Below are 18,807 nucleotides of genomic sequence, written 5' to 3'. Positions count from 1 at the left end.
TCATTGTGACTGGATGAATTGGTGGCTGAAAGATACATCTCACTCCTTAGTATCTGTGATGTTTAATGCTCTAATTATTTCAAAAATACAAACCAAAATGAGCTTATCAACATGTATCATCTTACTCTTTGCTATGTGTGAAAGAATGGCTTCTCCAAAGCCTGTTACAATAGATGCATGTCCATTGAAGCTGAACATTCCTGAGTATTATGCATCTCGTTTTTTTTTTTTTTTTTTTTTTTTTTTTTTTTTTTTTTCAGATTAATCGTGCTCCAAGCTTTGGAACTGATCAAAAAATAGACTACGATGTAAAAAAGGGTGTTCTTCTAAATGCGTTAAAGCTTCTCAACATACGGTAAACTTGTTCTCTTTTTTTCAGTCTGGCTGTCCTTCTGGCTTTAAATGTGTTGTTTCGTTTTGTATGTGAACTTATTTATTTATTCTTTGCATTGGACTAATAGAACATGAAAACATTTTTTTCCACCTTCGTATTTAAAAAAAAGTAAATGCTTCCATTGCTGTCAGTTTTGCTATTGAAATTAATCCAAATTTAACTTTTATTCTTGTTTGTGCTTCCCAAAAACGAAGTGATAATGGTCATTTTCATACCTTTTAAATGGTTTCTCAAACAGGTCTCTAAGTGAGAATGTGAGCGCAGTTGTAGGAAATTTGCTTTGGCAATAGTTTAATACACAATCAAAAGCTATACTGCTCTATAAGAAAGCCTGGTAGTTGGGATATGCTGAAGAAAATCTGAACTTCAGGAACAGTAGTGAGCGGGTGCAGAGAAGGGTGACGAAGCTGGTGAGGGGCCTGGAGAAAAAGTCCTACGAGGAGCGGCTGAGGGAGCTGGGCTTGTTCAGCCTGGAGAAGAGGAGGCTCAGGGGCGACCTTATCGCTCTGTATAGGTACCTCAAGGGAGGCTGTGGCGAGGTGGGGGTTGGCCTGTTCTCCCACGTGCCTGGTGACAGGACGAGGGGGAATGGGCTTAAGTTGAGCCAGGGGAGTTTTAGGTTAGATGTTAGGAAGAACTTCTTCACTGAGAGGGTTGTGAGGCATTGGAACAGGCTGCCCAGGGAAGTGGTGGAGTCACCATCCCTGGAAGTCTTCAAAAGACGTTTAGATGTAGAGCTTAGGGATATGGTTTAGTGGGGGACTGTTAGCGTTAGGTCAGAGGTTGGACTCGATGATCTTGAGGTCTCTTCCAACCTAGAAATTCTGTGATTCTGTGAACATAGCTGCAACCTTATTTGTACATTATATTATAGTACAGAATTATTATAGTACAATTTAAGGTGTGAAGATATTGTAGCCATAAAAGTTAATACTAAAAAAAAAAAAAAATCTTAATGAGCATTTGACTACTAATTTGTATGTTGTAAACCACGTGACTGACTGAAAATTACAGATGATTTACTTCAGATGAAAGTGCATCTCAGTTGTATTGGGTCAGTTTAAGATGCTTAATTCAGTAAATCTTGATACACCAATTTGAGTTCTGAAAATTGATGTCTGAATTCCTCTTCCTGTTATGTAGCTATCAAAACCTGCATTATGTGAGGGCCTGTGGGAATGAATGTGCTAGATATATTTTGCAATATATTTCATTATAAAAGGTCTTTAACATATCCAGTAGCATAAAGAAACCTTTCCTAATTTTTACTGAGGAATACTTCTCTTTGGACTGACATGCCATATAATATATTTGTGTTTCAGGACAAGTGATAAAAGAAGAAACTTAGCCCAGCAGAAAGCTGAAGCTCAAAAAAGACTGTATGGTCAAGGCTCAATGAAAAAACTGTTGCCAGGTTCCTCAGATTGGGAAAAGCAGCGCCACACACTGGAAAGGAGAAAAGAAGAACTGGTATGATGAAAAAGCGCTATTTCTTGCCCATGGCTTATGGTCTCTTTGTGTTAATTGCCTTACTTTCTTGATTTGTAGAAGGAAAGACTTGCACAAGTCCGTAAACAGATTTCCAAAGAAGAGCATGAAAATAGGCACATGGGGAACTACAGGTAACTGTATTGATTGTATTGGTGGGAAGAATTCAGTTCATTGATTAGGAATATTGGAAACAAGTATTTGTGGTATATGATACATGTATGACAAAAATAAGTAGGCATTTATAGAAAATATAAAATGTAAACCAGGCAGTATGATTTCTTTCGGATAGCACTTTCTCTGATTCCAAATTTTTGTATGCACTTAAGAATTTAAATGACATCAATCACTCTAGTGTTTGTGCAAGAGATTTGCTTGAAAGATGTGATTGTTCAGTTCTATAATCATGTATGACAATTCTTTTCTCTGGGGTGGAGGACAATATTGTGGTGTTAATATTCCTGCATTATTGTACAGAGAATGAAAAATCAAATCTGAATGTTCTCTGTGATGCTTCAGAAACCTTACATTTGGTAATGGCATTTCAAATACCATATTCATATTTCTACGCTTTGATTTTGGATCTCAGTAGACTTAAAATTATATATCTTCAGTTTTTGTGGTAAAATATGTTCAAAAGCCTGTTTTAACTTGTTGGTTATAATTGGCATTGGCCAGAAAACAGTTTTTTTTTTTTTTTTTTTGATGTTTTTACTTTATTTCTTGACATTAGCTTCAATGAGAAGTAAAAGCAAGGCCAATGGATATTTGGTGAAAGGGTGCAGGCTACTGCTGAGAAGAGATGTTGGGAACATTCACCCAATCTTTACAACATTCATACAGGATGTAGGAGGTCTAGGCTTCTATCTTTCATTTTGAATTAGTCAGAATGCCTTTACTGCTGTTCTTCTTCTGCTTTTTGAGCAGATGTTCTATATTTCCCAGTAAACTCCTTATTTAAACACACAGATTTGTTTTTGTTTTTTCCTTTTTTTGATGAATTAACATCTTGCTAACAGAGACTGTTTGTAACATTCCCAGTTTTAATTACATTCTTTCTTGACGTATATAGAGCTGAACTAGTATATCAAAAAAACAACACAATGAAGGAGTTATTTTCATATTAGTTGGACTAGAAGAAAGAGAAACATGATGCTTAAAAATGTCTTGGTTTTTCTTTAACTTTAAAGTCTAACTTTTTAACTGATCCTGTTTGAGGTTGCTAATTCAGTTGCGGAATGAAAGTGAGCCAAATGTTCTCTTTATTTAGTCTTTTGGTCGATCTAAATCAATAAAATGCAAACATTTTGTTTTTTTTTTCTCTGTAAAAAAATGTCACTTAATGAGAAACGTGCAGATGTAAATAGGCAGAACAGCTGTGTGTTTTCTTAATACCACATGTTTGCAAAAAGGCTGAAGAGTCAGCAGAGCCTGAGAAGTAAAGGAATTTTGGCTAGAGATACAGATTTTATCTAAGCATTCTTCAGGCTTTTCTCCTTGTGATGTCCTTCTGCAGAGCAGGACTAGCTTGTCTCAGGTATTGCCAATCTATTGCCATAGATCATGGAAATTTTGGGTCCTAGTATTGCTGTATGGATTAGTGCTTCCTGTGAAGCACTTCCAAAGAAACCTTTATGTCTACACAACTTTTGAATCCTAATCCTATGAACAGTTTTTTTTCCATCAACCTCAGTAGGTTTTGATGTAGGCACTATGCCTATGGATGTTGATTCATCAAGTAGCTTAGTCAAGCGTCTGTCTGCAAGTGCAGCTAGCCCATTGATTTCATTAGGATCCTGTGGTGTTCAGAATAGGATGCTTTCAAATGCCTCCAAGCACTTGTAAATTTATGAGGAACTGAAAAGTATGTATATGTCTTTGAAATAGCCTTTAACTGTAGTCTATTTCTACGTATATTTGAATGTGCTTTCTTTAAAGTAATTGTTCTACAGTACTTTTTTAGCAGTAGAATCAACACCATTAAATAGTGTTGACAGCTACTAGATTAGTTTGTGTATGTATGCGAACTGGAGCCACCTTCAGGTTGTAGAACCAATGTGAGTTAAATAGGATCGTGTTCAACCTTTTTCCATTGTGACAAAATCATAATGAAAGATACCTTTTCAAGAAAGAAAAGACTAAAAATGAAAAGGAGAGTCTTGTAAAAAGTTCACACATACAAAAAAAAACACAACAAAACACAACACCAACCACAACAAACCAAACATACAAGTCACATAATGCCAGTTAATATATAAATGGCACCTATGTTTTACACAGTGCAGGCAGAATTATCTTATACTCATTACAGTAAGTTAGAAATCAGTCTCCCATCTCCACCATTTCTGACTGTTTCAGGCATTCATCGCATGGATTGGAGCGGGTTTCTTCAAAGCCCATTGTTACTTGATGAGCATGAATAAACCACTGAGTCCTGTTTCTTAGATGCTCATAATCTTCCCTGTGATTTTAGAGAAAAATAGCATAGCTGCTGTAATGGAAAACCAGAGTCACCCTGTATGTGCATGTACTAGGAAAAAATAAATTCTTACAACATGTATTTCCTCCTTTTTTTTGTTTTTGAAGATTTAACATTCAAGTGCAGTACATATTGAATCTTTAATGTATTTCATGTCCATTAACTCAAAGCAATTGTTCAGATTTTCAGTTTTGTGTCCTTTCACTGCTAATAAAAATTATTCTGTGGCACTGAATTTTACAAGCAATATTTTGTAATCGTTCATGAATCTTTTACACTTGGGTGTACTGTTCAGACCCACCCTGAAATTTCAGAGTATTGCAAAGCCATGTTTGCTTACCTCTCAGGAATGACCTGATTGCATTACTTTTTGGCTAAATGTTGGTTTAAATCACGTATGTGTTCACTGAGTTAAATCTAGATTTAGAGAGCATCATTCAGAGTGTATGTTTCATGATATGATATGTATTCCATCTATAGTTATAATGTAATATGCATTACAGAAGACTCTGAATTAGGTGCATTTTGTTCCTATTTGATAAGGAACTCATCTTCTATCTTCCACTTAAACTCAGTTTAATTTTTTTTCCCAACAGGCGAATTTACCCTCCTGATGATAAAACATTACTTGAAAAGTATGAGAGTTTGTTAGCCACTGCTTTCCAGACATTTCTTGCTGGGAGAGCAGCTTCACTTCAGCGGGAAATGAATAACCCTTTAACAAGAATGAAGGTACTGAAGCACAGAAATTGGCTTTAAGTTATTTATCTTGGAATTTATGACCTTGCATATTAGTTTCACAATAATCATGTGTGATGGCTAATAAATAGCATTTGATAATGTTTCCATCATTTTATTATTATTCTTTGTGCAGCTTGTGGGCCAGATCCTTGAATCTGGATGAACTGCAGTGGACCCAGGGTGGAGACAGGCTAGCTGGCTTTAAGCTACTTTTCAATTTCCCTGATCCTCAGCCTTACCCCTGGCCAAACCAGAGGTTGGCAGAAACTGCTTATGAGCTGGTAATTGCCTCCTTCTTCCTCCAGTATTGTCCCCAGCCTACTCATCCACTTGTACAGACTGGAATGAGCGATATCTTAAAACCAGCTCTGCTAGTTTAAGGAATCCAAAAATTCTGCCTGATTGCCTTTTTACGCAGGCAACGATAGAAAGCAGGAGAGTGGCTATATTTAAAATAACCCAATAATGTGATTTAATTTGAAATCTAAGAAATAATTTCCCGTCTTTGTAATTGGCATCATTGAGCAGTTTTGCAGGAATCTTTTGTTCAGCCCTTTCTTCAGACTTTAATAAATGTTAAAACTTGATTTTAACTTTTGATTTTGTGATGATTGTAAAGAGAGATGCATGTGTCAGAAGAAATACTGTTATATCCTCCTTTGGAGGCATTCATAGTCTTATTTTAGGAATCAATAATAAAAGTAATTTCAAATTCCTACCAGTTGGCTCTTGAAGTTCGGAAGAATAGGATAATGCCTTGCTTTGAATTAATCATATTGAAATTCCTGTTTCTAGGAGGAGGACATTTTGGATCTTCTGGAGCAATGTGAAATAGATGATGAAAAACTAATGGGAAAATGTACCAGGCAGCGAGGGCCTAAGGTATTTTACTTTTAGATGCCATATTTTTTAAATTCTATTCCAGTCTGAGAATTTTAAGTGAGCAAATTAGTTAGCTGATTCTGGTGGAAGTTTTGTTCCTCATATTGCCGTTAGCTTGTTTTTTGTTTTTTAAGTATGAAGAGAAGCATAATTACCTTTTGTCCAGCCAAATCCCATTAAAATTTTAACTGGATGTGGGATTCTTTTCCTCTCTAAGCTGTTTTGAGGAATCGGTGTGCATGGCAACAACTGTTCTACAAGAGACTGCTTCATTTCAGTGTGTGAAATGATCTTTTATATCCATAGATTATCTCAGAAGAATGCTTTGATCTTTAATCGATTAGTGCTACTAAGGAATTTTGAGATCATGGGATAAAAGGCACTATGGAAGCTCAAAGGATTAATTATGATTATGATGTATCTGCAGCTTGCTTACTAGCTAAAAGGGTCATACGATATATCTTGAAGCCAGTTTCATATCCAAAATCTGATTTTAAAGTGAATGCACTTTATTTTTAGCTTAATACTTTCTGCTTGTGCACATAGTTCATGTGAGTTTTTGCCTTAAATACACTGTGTCCCTCTGCAAGCCAGTAAAGATGAATAGTTTGGGCTTAGCTTAAAGAGGTGTGTTTACTATATCCTGTAAACATTTTATGTCAAGTCTGCTTAGAGGAGCCTGCTTTTAAGTTCCTGACCTTTAACAGATTTAAGTATGCATGTAAATTTTTTTTACAGCATTTTATGTTTCTGAGAACATGGTATACAAGTCTTGGAACAGGTGAATTTCCTTACAAAATGAATACTGACAATTGTCCCGGGCTTGCAGGGCTACTAAATATGTGTGCAAGAATCTACATTTTTATACAGGTGTGCATACTAGAAAGATAATTGGTATATCCATTCTAGAGTTCTGTGAGCCAGTGCTCTAACAGTTGCCGACTCATTTAAATAAGACAAAACAAAAATGAACAAACAAAACAAACCAAACAAACAAAAAACCACATCCGGTCCACCCTGACAACACACTCAACCCACATTCTTCAGGGCTTGGTTTTCAGTTCTTTAAAATAGGGTCACTTAATTCAAGCTTAACATCCCAATCACATTCCTGTTTCCAGAAGCCTGTCTTTTCCCAGCAGCCCTCAAAGAGCATCTATCTGGTTGACTGTATGCACACACAGATGATAAGCTCTACACTGGTTGCACAGAAACCATTTCCAAGCTGGAGGCCATAAACATTAATAGAGTACTGAACTCAAACTGAAAAACTTCTTTTAAGTAGTTTTAAGTTGAAGTCTCAATTTCTGAGTGAGATTATATGATGTGGTCTTCTTTTATAGTAGACAAATTAATTCTGTAGCTTAGAAGCTGTTACATCAGATCAACATTGCATTAATAGGACAGAGAAAAAATTCTGCATATTGCAGAATTCCCACTTGTTGCCTTAAAATTTATGAGATCAAATGAAAGGGAAATGAAACTAGCGTATCGAAGGAGGTTGTTTCTTTTCTTTGCAGAGTGCAGACTCCATGCTGTACAGGATATGCATTCCTGCATCTTTTTCTTAGGGTCCTGGTATACTTCTCAATCCTTTAAGCCATACACACAGTGAAGGCACGTGACTGGGGACTTCTCTAGTTGTGTAATATCCTATGCAGTCTCTTTGAAATACGGGTGTCTGTTTCGGATGGTCCTTGTATCTTGCACTGAAAGAGTATCACCCCTTTCCTTTAAGGAGTAAGGTGAATATAGGTAATAATGTGCATTTGATTGGCTACCTCTTTGTAAAGGTCTACTGTGATATACATGGTGTCTAATATCTGTCTCTATATAAATCTGGTGAGGTAGGCAGTATAATTTACTATTGCCTGTCAATCTATCAGGTAAAAGAGTAATCTAGTAGTAAAACTAATATTTTTTAAGCATGAAATACTACAAATAAAGATCCATTTGGGTATCCAAAAAGTAACACATGCAAGATCTGATAGTCAAAACAAACCAGTACATCTCACCTCAAGTCCTGTTAAATGAAAGGTTCTTTGGGAAGGTCATAACATGCTGCCCTCATTTAACCTTTAGTGGCTGGCCTGCTGACAGAGGCTACTGTTTAGGAAGTCAGATGCTTTGCCTTGGGCACACTCTCTTCCTTGGAAAAATGAACAGTTAGGACTCTGTGCAGCATAGTTGGAAAAATAGGAAGAGAGAAGAACGTTTTCCTCTTGATCTTCCTCCATACACATACATATATTTGAAGGGTAGAGGGTGTGTGTTTGTGTATATTTTGCATGTAAAAACAATTCCATATTTGCTTGGAGGCAATTTTTGTTTGCAAGTAAAATATTACTGAATTCTACCTAAACTGAGAAATTATTTCTGGAAATGTCTGGTTTATTTGTAGCCTCTAGAGGGCACCTTATACTCGCACACTGTAAGGTTTACTCTGCCATGTTTATTAAATTGCACCCGTTCTTTGTGTAGGAAAAAGAAGTAAGGAAATAAAATAACATAGGTATTTTAGAGGAAACAAGTAATTACTTTTATTTTATTCTTCTTATATAAAATCAGATGAGTCTAATCAAACAAAAACGAGGTTAGCATAAGGGGAAAATCAAGGTGATTAGAATTGTTATGGATGTGAATATTAAACTTTTAAGTGGTCAGTTTAAACCCAGATCTGGCTATTATTTGTCATCATTGCTTTCTGTAATTTCTTTGACTTTTCTTTTTATTCTTCTTGGTTAAGTGATGCAAAGTCTTAGTCAGTCTGTTCTTATTGTTCATTGTAAAAAGTGTTAGAAACATGCATGTGATAAGAGGAAATAAGATCTGCTTTAAAGCCCCTGTGATTTTTAATTGAAATTATTCATTATTTCATGTATAACTCATCTGGAATGTCTAATCAATATATTATTTCTCCATGATATATACCATTTTGGGATTGGGATACCTAGTTTTGAGAAAGCAGTAGGTGTTGAGGCACCTTCATTTGTCTTTTTGGCAGGTAGATAGACATCAAAATACTATTTTTGTAATTTGAACATTGCCAGGGAATTGCCAGGGAAAAAAAACAAACAAACAAAAACAATTGCCACAGTGGAATATACTTCTTTAACTCGTCCTTATCCAGTTTGAGAGCTTGTGCTTGCATAACCATACTATCACTGTTAAGTTAGTGGGAGAAATCTCTTTCCTTCCTTGCCTGGAGTAGAAGTTTTTGTAGGATATGTTTATTTGTAAAATATCGCCCTTCGCAGTAAATCTTTGTGCATTATATTAAAATAATGAGGCAATTTAAATTCATCCTCAGAGTTTCTTCTATTTCAGACTGATCCAAAAGATGTTCAGAAATTACAGTATTTCTTTAATGTGAGACTTAATTTAATTAGGCAACTGGAAGATGAAGCCATTGTCATAGCTTCTTACAGCTGACCATTACTGGAATGAAAACTTAGGAAAAATAATTACCATATGAGACCTCTTAGGTTGATAGATATAATGGTGGACACTGCATTTTACTTGTCTGTCTCGTTGATGTAAGAAAAAAACCCCACGTCATTTCTGTTCTTGCATCAGTTTCTCTGTCTCCTACTTTTTGCTTTTTATCTTACATTGCTTTTTATCTTACATTACTCTTGGTAATAGCATGAGATTAATTACCTGATGAGACTGAATCCCATGTACATATGGGATGCCAAAGGTATCTAGCATAGCTTTCTATATCCCTCCAGATTCTGCCTTCTACAGGATGTGGATTAATCACTTTCTCTTTCAGAAGTGTACCAGACAAAGTTCCCTGATGATTACTTCACAGTGATCACTGTTACAGAACACCTTCAGTTATTGCAAATATCAGTTAGGGATTGCAACTGATTGCAAATGGTGTTCTGTATAATTTGATTCACTGTTTTAAACTATAATATATATCAGGTAGTGTAAATCCTACTTGAAATAAACTAACATTTTTGCCTTACTATATTATGCTGATATTTTTATGAGAAAGTTTGGAATTATTGTGTCATTAGTTTAATAAGGTACTAAAAAATTTGAGACAGTCTTAATGTTTATAAATGAACCTCTCTGAATCAGAGACATAATGTGATAGTAAAGTGTTCTTTTGGGATTATGAAGGAATTTATTTTTTTTTCATTTATTTATTTTGCTTTAGCCCTTGTATTCTATGCCAGAAAGTGCACAGCCCTTAAGAAAACTTAAGAACTACAATAGTGATAGCAGCTGTTATAGTGGTAGCAGTATGTCAGAGTCGGGAGAAGAAACTGAAAAGGAAGATCATAATGAAAAAAAAGAGAAAAAAGTATCATATGATCTTGAAGAAAATAAATATAAGTCCTTGGAACGATCAGGTAAGTTAAGTTTTACCACATTTTTAAGTCTGGTCTTACATGGTGAGTTATATAGAATGCTTGAGTATTTCAGAATATATCAACAGTCATAGCTCAGAGTTAAACAGTGGTTTGTTCATTTAATCTTCTTTAAAATCTTTTCTAAAATAATTAAAAAAAAAAAAAGGAAAAAAATATGAATATTTTTGACAAGAATGCCAAAGGGAAAAAATAGATTTGGATGACAGTTGAAAATGGTGTGAATTTACTCTTAGTTTTTTTTTTTTTTTATAAGATTGTTATTTTTTCCTTGTAAAATAAAGTTTCATTAAGCTTGAATTTGCTGGAATATAGAACGGATACAGAAATATATCCGTGTATATATGTTTCTGATGAGATATTTTCTTGCTTACTGTAGAGTGCTAGTGTGACTGTGTTCTGTTGAACATGGTAGATATGCTTTTTTTTTTTTTTTTTTAGAGGTGTATTGTCTCACAGAATTTCGTCATTTAATTACACAAATACTTCTAAAGTTTTATTTTTCATAGGAATGTCCTTTATTTAGCAGGAGGCTGAATTGAAAAACTTTACAGCTGGACAGGAGCAGATGAGTTAGATCAGGTCTACAGATACGTGTTCCTTCAACTACATTTTCTCTTTCTTCCATATTCTTCTAGTCAAGAAGACTAACATAGTAGCCACATGCTTTTTGACCCATAGGGAATATGTACTCTGTCTCAAATCTGATGCATGGATCGGAGTCCACCTGATTAAAGCTGACTATGAGGGAGAAATAAAAGTTCTTATAGAATATATATAATGTGTGTTATTAGAGGATCTGACATGAATGACTACGACATATAAAATTGTTAGTCAATGTAAGTTATTGTACAATGGATGTAAATGTGATAGTCATGTGTGTTGTTAGTTACAAAGACTGAAAAATGGGTGTAAAAAGACTAATAAGTAATTGCATCATTTCTTTAATTTGTCTGCAGGTAGAATGAACTGGAAACCTTCAATTAAAAATATAAAATCTCCATCATATTCACCCTCCACATCATCTGCAGGTCCAATAAGGCGTTCTGTAAGCTGCCCTCGTTCTATATCGACCATGCAGTCACATGAGCAGCGTCCCTTCTCGGCCAAAGCATCTCTGCAAGTCCAGCGTGCATCCTCAGTGAATAGGGCCCGTTCTTTAAATTGTAGCCCATCTTCATCCAGAGCCTCTCAGACATCCAGCCTGTGCACTATGAATTCTTTGGGGGTGAGTTAGCAGAGCAGTTACATTCAAAAAGTGTTTAATTTCTCTAAGGCTTTATAAATGCCTTAATAATTTTTACAATGTCAAAAATCCTGATGTACAGGATTTCGATGTATAATCAATTCTATTTTAACAGAAACTCAGGAATGTAAGATCTCCACATCTCTACATGTCTTACAGTGAGTGCTAGCTGTGATGTTTCAGTGTTTCTGGTGCAGCTATACAGATACCACATTTTATGAAAATGGAAATCTTAGCTAGGGCCTTTGTGGCTTAGAAACCCTCTCTCCTAGACAGTTTTTTTTGTTTGTTTGTTTGTTTTGTTTTCTGCTTAAATGGTAGAAAGTTATTACTTTAGCATGAAACTCTTAAAAAGTTTCTGTGGTCTGTTTGGGGACTGATGGTTTCTTAAATAAAGATCTGCCTACCTTCAGAATTTTTACAGTGATGAAAACACATCAGTGCTTGAAAAACAGTGTATAATCCTAGGATAAATGCATAGTATCAGATCAAAACATTAGTAAGGTTTTGTATGGCTCTTCATTGAAGATGTAATTACTTTGCAGCCTACTGTACCTAATTCAAATCAACTGTACCACTGCTCTACTTCCAGAGTTAACAATTTAAAATTTATAGGCAGTTCCATGTCTTCCTTAGGATTTACTGATTTGCTGTTGGAATAACAGTGTCAGAAGCCTATTTTTATTTTTTTAAGTGAAGGTAAAACTACTTTCATTTTGAAGCCTGTCCCTGAGGAAGGCAAACATTTAGATTTGCATGGTCCAACTAAGTAATTAATAGAAAAAGCAGATCTTATTAAATAAAGATTTTTAGCTGTTTAGAATCTGTGTGCTAATATTTTACAGGTGTATTTCTGGAATATACCTTTTTTTTTTTTTTTTTTTTTTCATTGCTTGCATGGTGGACCACTTGCCCCCAGGCAGTGTTTGCTGAATCTGTATCCAGCCTAATTCAGTATAGTATTGAGTGTTTGTGCCAGTGCGTTTCAATTCGTCCTTTGGTGGCTGAACCGTATATTTCATCACCCAAACAATTCATCTGGAGAGAGGGCAAAACAAATTGGCACTTCTAACCCACACTTGCAGCCTTTCTCCATTGTGTTGAGTTTTGATTTTGAGAAATCCTTTTGCAATGCTAATTAACATGCTTCATAGTATTTACTATCTCTAATCATCATTTTTATCCGGTAGAACACACATTGTCTGTTTTGCCTGTGAGGCTTTGTCTAAATGATGAAAAAGAACCCTTTCAAAATTGCATGCTGACATCTTGCAAAATACTTCTTAACATGGTTTTCCATCTTTAAAGTCAGCTAATTGAATTGAGAAGACATTAAGATTGTGTCTTCACCACAACAAGTTAAAGGTATTTTTTATCACACTAGCTTTCTCAAATTTAAAAAGTACCCTTTCATCATCAAGATGTATTCCGAGAGTTTAATGAGACAGACTTAATATAGATTTTTCTACTCACATTAACTCTATATCAAATACAAATTACTGAAAGATTAAAACCAGTCTCTTACCATATGACATTAAAAATGGGCTGCTCACTTAAATTAACATTAGTAAGAAACTGTACTTACTTTTTCATTGAGAAAGCTGTACTACAGAAGTGATCTTGATATGCAGATCTATTATGTTGGGTGATAGAGCTTGGGTCATGTTTCTTAAAATAATGTGAATAAAATTACTTACAAAATTGATAAGAACTACTCATAATTTAGCACTGTATTGTGAATGGAACTCTTCATAATTATTTTTGCAACTAAGAATAATATACTATATATTACTGCTAGAATAAAATTGAAATTGATAAACTATAACTTACTAAGAAGAAATAATTTGTACATGCTAAAGTGTTAGTTTTTCAATCCTTTAGGCAAGCAAAAAGGGAGTGTATTGCCACTTTTGGAGGCTGGTAAGATCCAAATATACTAAAGGCATGGAAACTAAGTTTAGAATGAGCCATCTCATGAGACCCAACCTGGAATAACACATTGAGCTCTGGGGCCCCCAGCGTAAGGACACAGACGTCTTAGAGGAGGTCCAGAAGTGGGACACAGAGGGGACACAGATTATCAGAGGCTGGAGCACCTCTCCTATGAAGACAGGCTGAGGGAGTTGGGGTTCTTCATCCTGGAGAAGAGAAGGCTCTAGGGAGACCTTGTAGCACCCTGGCAGTACCTAAAGGGGGCCTACAGGAAAGCTTGTGAGGGACTCTTACCTGGGAGTGTAGTGATAGGACAAGAGGTAATAATTTCTAACTGAAAAGAGGGTAGATTTATACTAGACATTTGAAATAAATTCTTTACTATAAAGGTGGAGAGAGACTGGAACAGGTTGCCCAGAGAAGCAGCGAATGCCTCATCCCCGGAAGTGGCCAGGCTGGATGAGGTTTGTCAACCTTGTCTGGTGTGAGGTGTCTCTGCCCAGGGCAGGGGGTTGGAACCAGATGATCTTTAAGGTCCCTTCCAACCCATGTGATTCTATGATTTACATTTGGGAATTACAGACACATTTTACAGCAGTTATAATCAAAAATGGATTTGTAAATATTTGCTACCTTATCATTTCAGCTGCATTATTCTATCAAAATATTTTGTTATGTTTAAAAATATTCTTCATCTACTTAAGCAAAAGTATCCTTAAGTAATGAAGTTCTTAGGATATACAAAGATTTAGAAATGCGTAACAATTCTGAATTTAATTCTTGGAAAAAAAACAACCAACACTTAAAATTAAGCCCACGTAATTTTGTATGGACAACAATATGCAAAAGTAAAGAAAAAGGATCAGAAATACTTCTAACTATGTTCTAGATTTTAAAAAGCAAACCCCAAATCCTCCAGACATGGTCTAATCTCAATACTTTATGGTTTCAGGTTGCTGTTGGCATGAAAAACACTGATATTTTAACCAGTACCCTGAAAAATTGAAAGCAATGTGTGAACCCCACTTAGCAGAATTGGAGCAAAATGTCCCTACTTCTCATATAACTGGCATTTTCCGTTAAACCATAAATCAAATTTGTCACAGTGCAGAACTGAAATGAAGTTTATTATTATTAATAATTTCTGTTCATTATATTGAATTTAATTTCCAAATTTGTTGTCCACATTTCAAGTGTATATTTTAAATGGTGGCATCATGAATATCTAATATATATTTGCTTATCTTTTATCAAACAAATATGCATTCAAACTCTGATTTTCTTGCATTTATTGAGAACTAAGAGTAACTCTGGTGGATTAATGTGCAAAGCATACTTGTGTATATTAGGTATGTATTAGATACTACATTTATACACTTTATAAATGCATTTTATACTACCCTGTTTAGAGGTGTTTATGTTTTTTTTTTTTTTTTATTTATCAAGGAAATATCTTTGTTCCTATTATGTGATCTAATAGCACTCCTGGATTTTTCATCTATTTCATATCTTTAGAATGAGTCTTTGCTGCAACAGAAAACGAAAGAGCAAGAAGTTGCTCTGACAAAAGAGACTCTACTCATTTTCAATGACATGAGAATGAAGTTCCCAGGCAAAACGGATGAAGAATCAGAATTAATTATAGAAGATGTAAGTATCTATAAATAAGAAAGAAGAATTACAAGCTAGATAGTGCTTAAGCCACTAAAACGAAGGAAAGTAGAAAGTTCAATTTATGATACATGAGCTCCTGTGGCCTTAAAATGTCCATAACTCAGGATAATTGAAAAGATTTCAAAAGCTTGGAGCTTTGCATGCTTTTGAGCTTTAAAGAGCAGCACTGAAAACATTCTTATGTCTCTATAACATATATGAGAAACAATCAGAAAGGTTAGGAAAATACAGTTTATCATTGTACGGAAAGTTCAAACTTTTAAGTAAGCTAAGAATAATGTTACAATTCATTAACAGTTTATATTTCATCTGATACTGTTAGTGCAGATCCTGATGTGTTTAATTTGCTTTTGAATAGGCATACTGGAGAACTCAAAACAGTATGCTGGAAGATTGCTGATCATAAGGAACACCATTCATACTTTTTGGCTCTTCTAGTCTTCCAGCTTGTGTTTTCTCATATCCAACATTGTTCTGAGCCTCATCACGTCAAAGAAATGTGAAACAATCCCTGATCTAAAGTGGAATTAATAAGCGGTGCCTAATATACAGATACATAAGCAAAATATATATGGTATTTAAGTACCTTATAAATATCTAGTGCAAAGAAACTAACATCAGCTTGTGAAAGAAGAAAACAGAGTTCTTTTCTCAATCTAGTAGAAATATAGAGGGATCTAGTAATTTAAATTAACACCTGTATTCTGATGTAGTAAGCACAGTCCATTGTGTTAGAATTCATCAAATTAATTCATTATCCAGTTGGAAATGCCCTTTGTTCTGCAAGCTTGCAAAATCTTAGAAATGTGTTGATTGTCTCCAGTAGTCTGTGTGACTACATCACAGTGGAAAGGAATTGTATTGTCCTGTGTTAATGGTTGATTTAGGTGATTCTAGGAGACAGCATTCATAAGTAGCATGTTTAGTTTCTTCTTCCTAGAAGTAGAAATAAAATCCTTCATTAAATTTTCTCTCTCTGAAATGGGGAGCGTGTGTGTGTGTGTTTATTTATATATGGGAGCATGTGCGTTTGTATATGCACTCCATCTAGTGGTGCTTTTTAACACAACAGTAGCATGATTATAAATGCACTTTCTTATTGTAGAATTCTCTTATGGCTTTAACCAATTTTTGTTGGTAAATAATGTTTCATCATGGAAGGAAACAATTGTATATTAGTTGTCATGCAGAACTTGTCATAGGTCTAGAATACAATAGAAAGAAAAAATGAAATTTAAAATTTATGTTAACAGCTCAACCTATTTTGTTATCAGACATCATAAAAGAAGAATATTTCTCAATCACAATATTGCAGTTCACATGATTATTTATAGAAATATTGAATTGTTTTCAAGATATGTCTAATGTCCTTTATGAAGCAAAAAAAATATTATTTGATTAGATAAATGGTTATGCGTTATTAAACTCCTATTGCTGTACTGAAGGAACCACAACTGTGTCAGTCAAGATGAGCTTTCTGCTTTGTAGTGTAGGACTTTCAAAATCAGGTAGAAAAGATGGTAGGATTAATTACAAATGGTCCCCTATATAAATTTGCAAATCTTTTCTTTTTCTCTTAGAGAAAACTTCTTTTCCCAGGCATCTTTTAAATACTCACACTTTTTAGCATGAGGAATGTCTGTGAATGAAATGCCAGATTTTGATTGTTTCTATGCGTATTTTTTTTATCTTGTGTTTTGCAATGACTACAGATAATGGATAATTGGAAGCATCATAAAACAAAAGTGGCATCGTATTGGTTGGTAAAACTGGATTCTGTAAAGCAACGAAAAGTAAGTGATACAGATTTCATTTTCTCAAGATTATCTGATGTAGACAAATGGCTGTGTGTCTACTGGTGTTTAGCAGTAGCTGGGAGTGATTTGACATTACAATATTGGCTAGTATCACTAACATGATGCTCCATGTTTAGACATGCATAATTATCCTGAAATGTAATTGCAAATAAAAATCTTTAAAAATAAGGCTGGTGAAAAGAAGAGCAAACAATGAACAATTACTGCTGATACAAATATTTCTGGTCTGAAATTATGGACTGGTTTATTAACACTCCTTTAGAGTTAGTATTATTGAACTTGATTATTTGGATCTTTGACCCACAGTATTAGAACAGGTCACGTTAAAAAAAAAAAAAAAAAAAAGTACTTGCCAAGCAAAGATTATTATCATTGTTAGTGTTCAACTACCTGGTTTAGTCTTTCAAAAGCTAATTAGATTTGCTTACCATTCTGTCTTTGCATTTCTGCTATCTAGTAGTTGGCATTGTGCATAGTACCTAAACGATTTTTTAGGTACTAAAAATTTTTCCTAATTTTTTAGGAAAATTGACATGCTGTAGTATGTCATTCATATCTATATGTCATAACATACATCAGTCAAAATGATCTTCCCAGTGTAACAGTCATTTTCCTTAATGTAGAAAAAAATTTATTTGAGAGTACTGTTAATACTTTGGTGACCCTAAAGCAATATTTGGGTCTTTGTCTCAGTCACTGCCACATTATGTGGATTAGCATATCTGTTCCAGGCATTTAATCTCTGTATTTCTCAGTTTCACAATCTATTTTTATAGACCATAAAAGAAAGCAACTTAATAAAAATGCTGCACACACGATAAATATTATTGTTGGAAAAGGTTGGTTGATTATTATAGAAGAAGAGAAGAAAAATTTTGGGTCCTCATCTCAACTGTTATAAAATCAGCATTATGATCCTCAGTCTTTCGAATTGTATCTTATTCAACATGGCATTAAATGCTTTTATTTTCATACTGGACAGAGAAAATGTTAATTTAATTTGATGTCATATGATAGAAAAATATTTGACTATTTCAATTAAATTATCAAGTTCAGATATTAAAGGGAATATGTATCTACATGGTCTTTTAAAACTAAATTAGACATGATAAACTTGACCATGTAAGAGGCTATAACTTAACCAAAATTATTCTTTAACTGTGTCGAGTGGCAACAGTATAACAGCAGAATTCTTTCTTGTGCCATTGACTGGAATCAGTAGAGCAACCATCTTCATTGGCTGAAATTGTGTAATTTTTTGATTCATACCTAGAAATTTTCTGGCTAATAGTCCTTTGCTTAAAATGATCTAATTTTAATTACAGGAAAGAGTGTCGCAATCCCAATATACATGCACATAGGTCCTTATTACTGTGTGCATGTGGCAGCTGTAGCCTTTAGTCCAAATCCGGAGAGAGGCTTAGTGAGGGCTTTTAGAAAACGGTCGTGTGGAGGAAGAGCTGCTGGGAAGAGGGAGGGAGGAGACATTGGAGGGAGGGCCAGAGAGACAAATGCATAGCTAACAGGGCCAAGAGGGCCCAAAATGCACACTGTGGATATGCAGTGAGGATCTCATTTTCAGCAGAAACCATTTTCAGCAGAATTGCCTCCTTTAATCTATGCAGCCATGAGTGTAGGTAGAGGTTGCCGGATAGGGCCCCTCACTGCAGCTAAGATACAGGACTTTCAGAGAGGACTGGTTAAGGTATCTTGTTTGTTATTTCTTTTTTTTTTTCTTCTTCTTCTTTTTTCCCCCTCCTTTTCTCTTCTTT

The 18,807-nt window shown here is 34.8% G+C and overlaps 1 protein-coding gene across 6 annotated transcripts in view; it reads left to right on the top strand.

The window, feature by feature from the left end:
- The window catches only part of TTLL7 (tubulin tyrosine ligase like 7), a 72,335-nt gene that overhangs the window by 40,875 nt on the left and 12,653 nt on the right, over window positions 1-18,807 (top strand). For all 6 annotated transcript variants that reach the window (XR_004253554.1, XM_032192660.1, XM_032192657.1 and 3 more), the window contains 9 exons: window positions 261-355; window positions 1,717-1,864; window positions 1,943-2,016; window positions 4,958-5,093; window positions 5,898-5,984; window positions 10,153-10,348; window positions 11,326-11,594; window positions 15,060-15,194; window positions 16,931-17,011. Coding sequence is in view for 5 of the 6 variants with exons in the window: in XM_032192660.1 (XP_032048551.1) it covers window positions 261-355; window positions 1,717-1,864; window positions 1,943-2,016; window positions 4,958-5,093; window positions 5,898-5,984; window positions 10,153-10,348; window positions 11,326-11,594; window positions 15,060-15,194; window positions 16,931-17,011 (1,221 nt within the window). In the remaining variant the exon portion in view is untranslated. The remainder of the gene's footprint in view (window positions 1-260; window positions 356-1,716; window positions 1,865-1,942; window positions 2,017-4,957; window positions 5,094-5,897; window positions 5,985-10,152; window positions 10,349-11,325; window positions 11,595-15,059; window positions 15,195-16,930; window positions 17,012-18,807) is intronic.

The sequence above is a fragment of the Aythya fuligula genome, chromosome 8 (assembly GCF_009819795.1).
Source record: "Aythya fuligula isolate bAytFul2 chromosome 8, bAytFul2.pri, whole genome shotgun sequence".
Taxonomy (NCBI): Eukaryota; Metazoa; Chordata; class Aves; order Anseriformes; family Anatidae; genus Aythya; species Aythya fuligula.
This window is presented reverse-complemented; position numbering and strand designations above follow the sequence as displayed.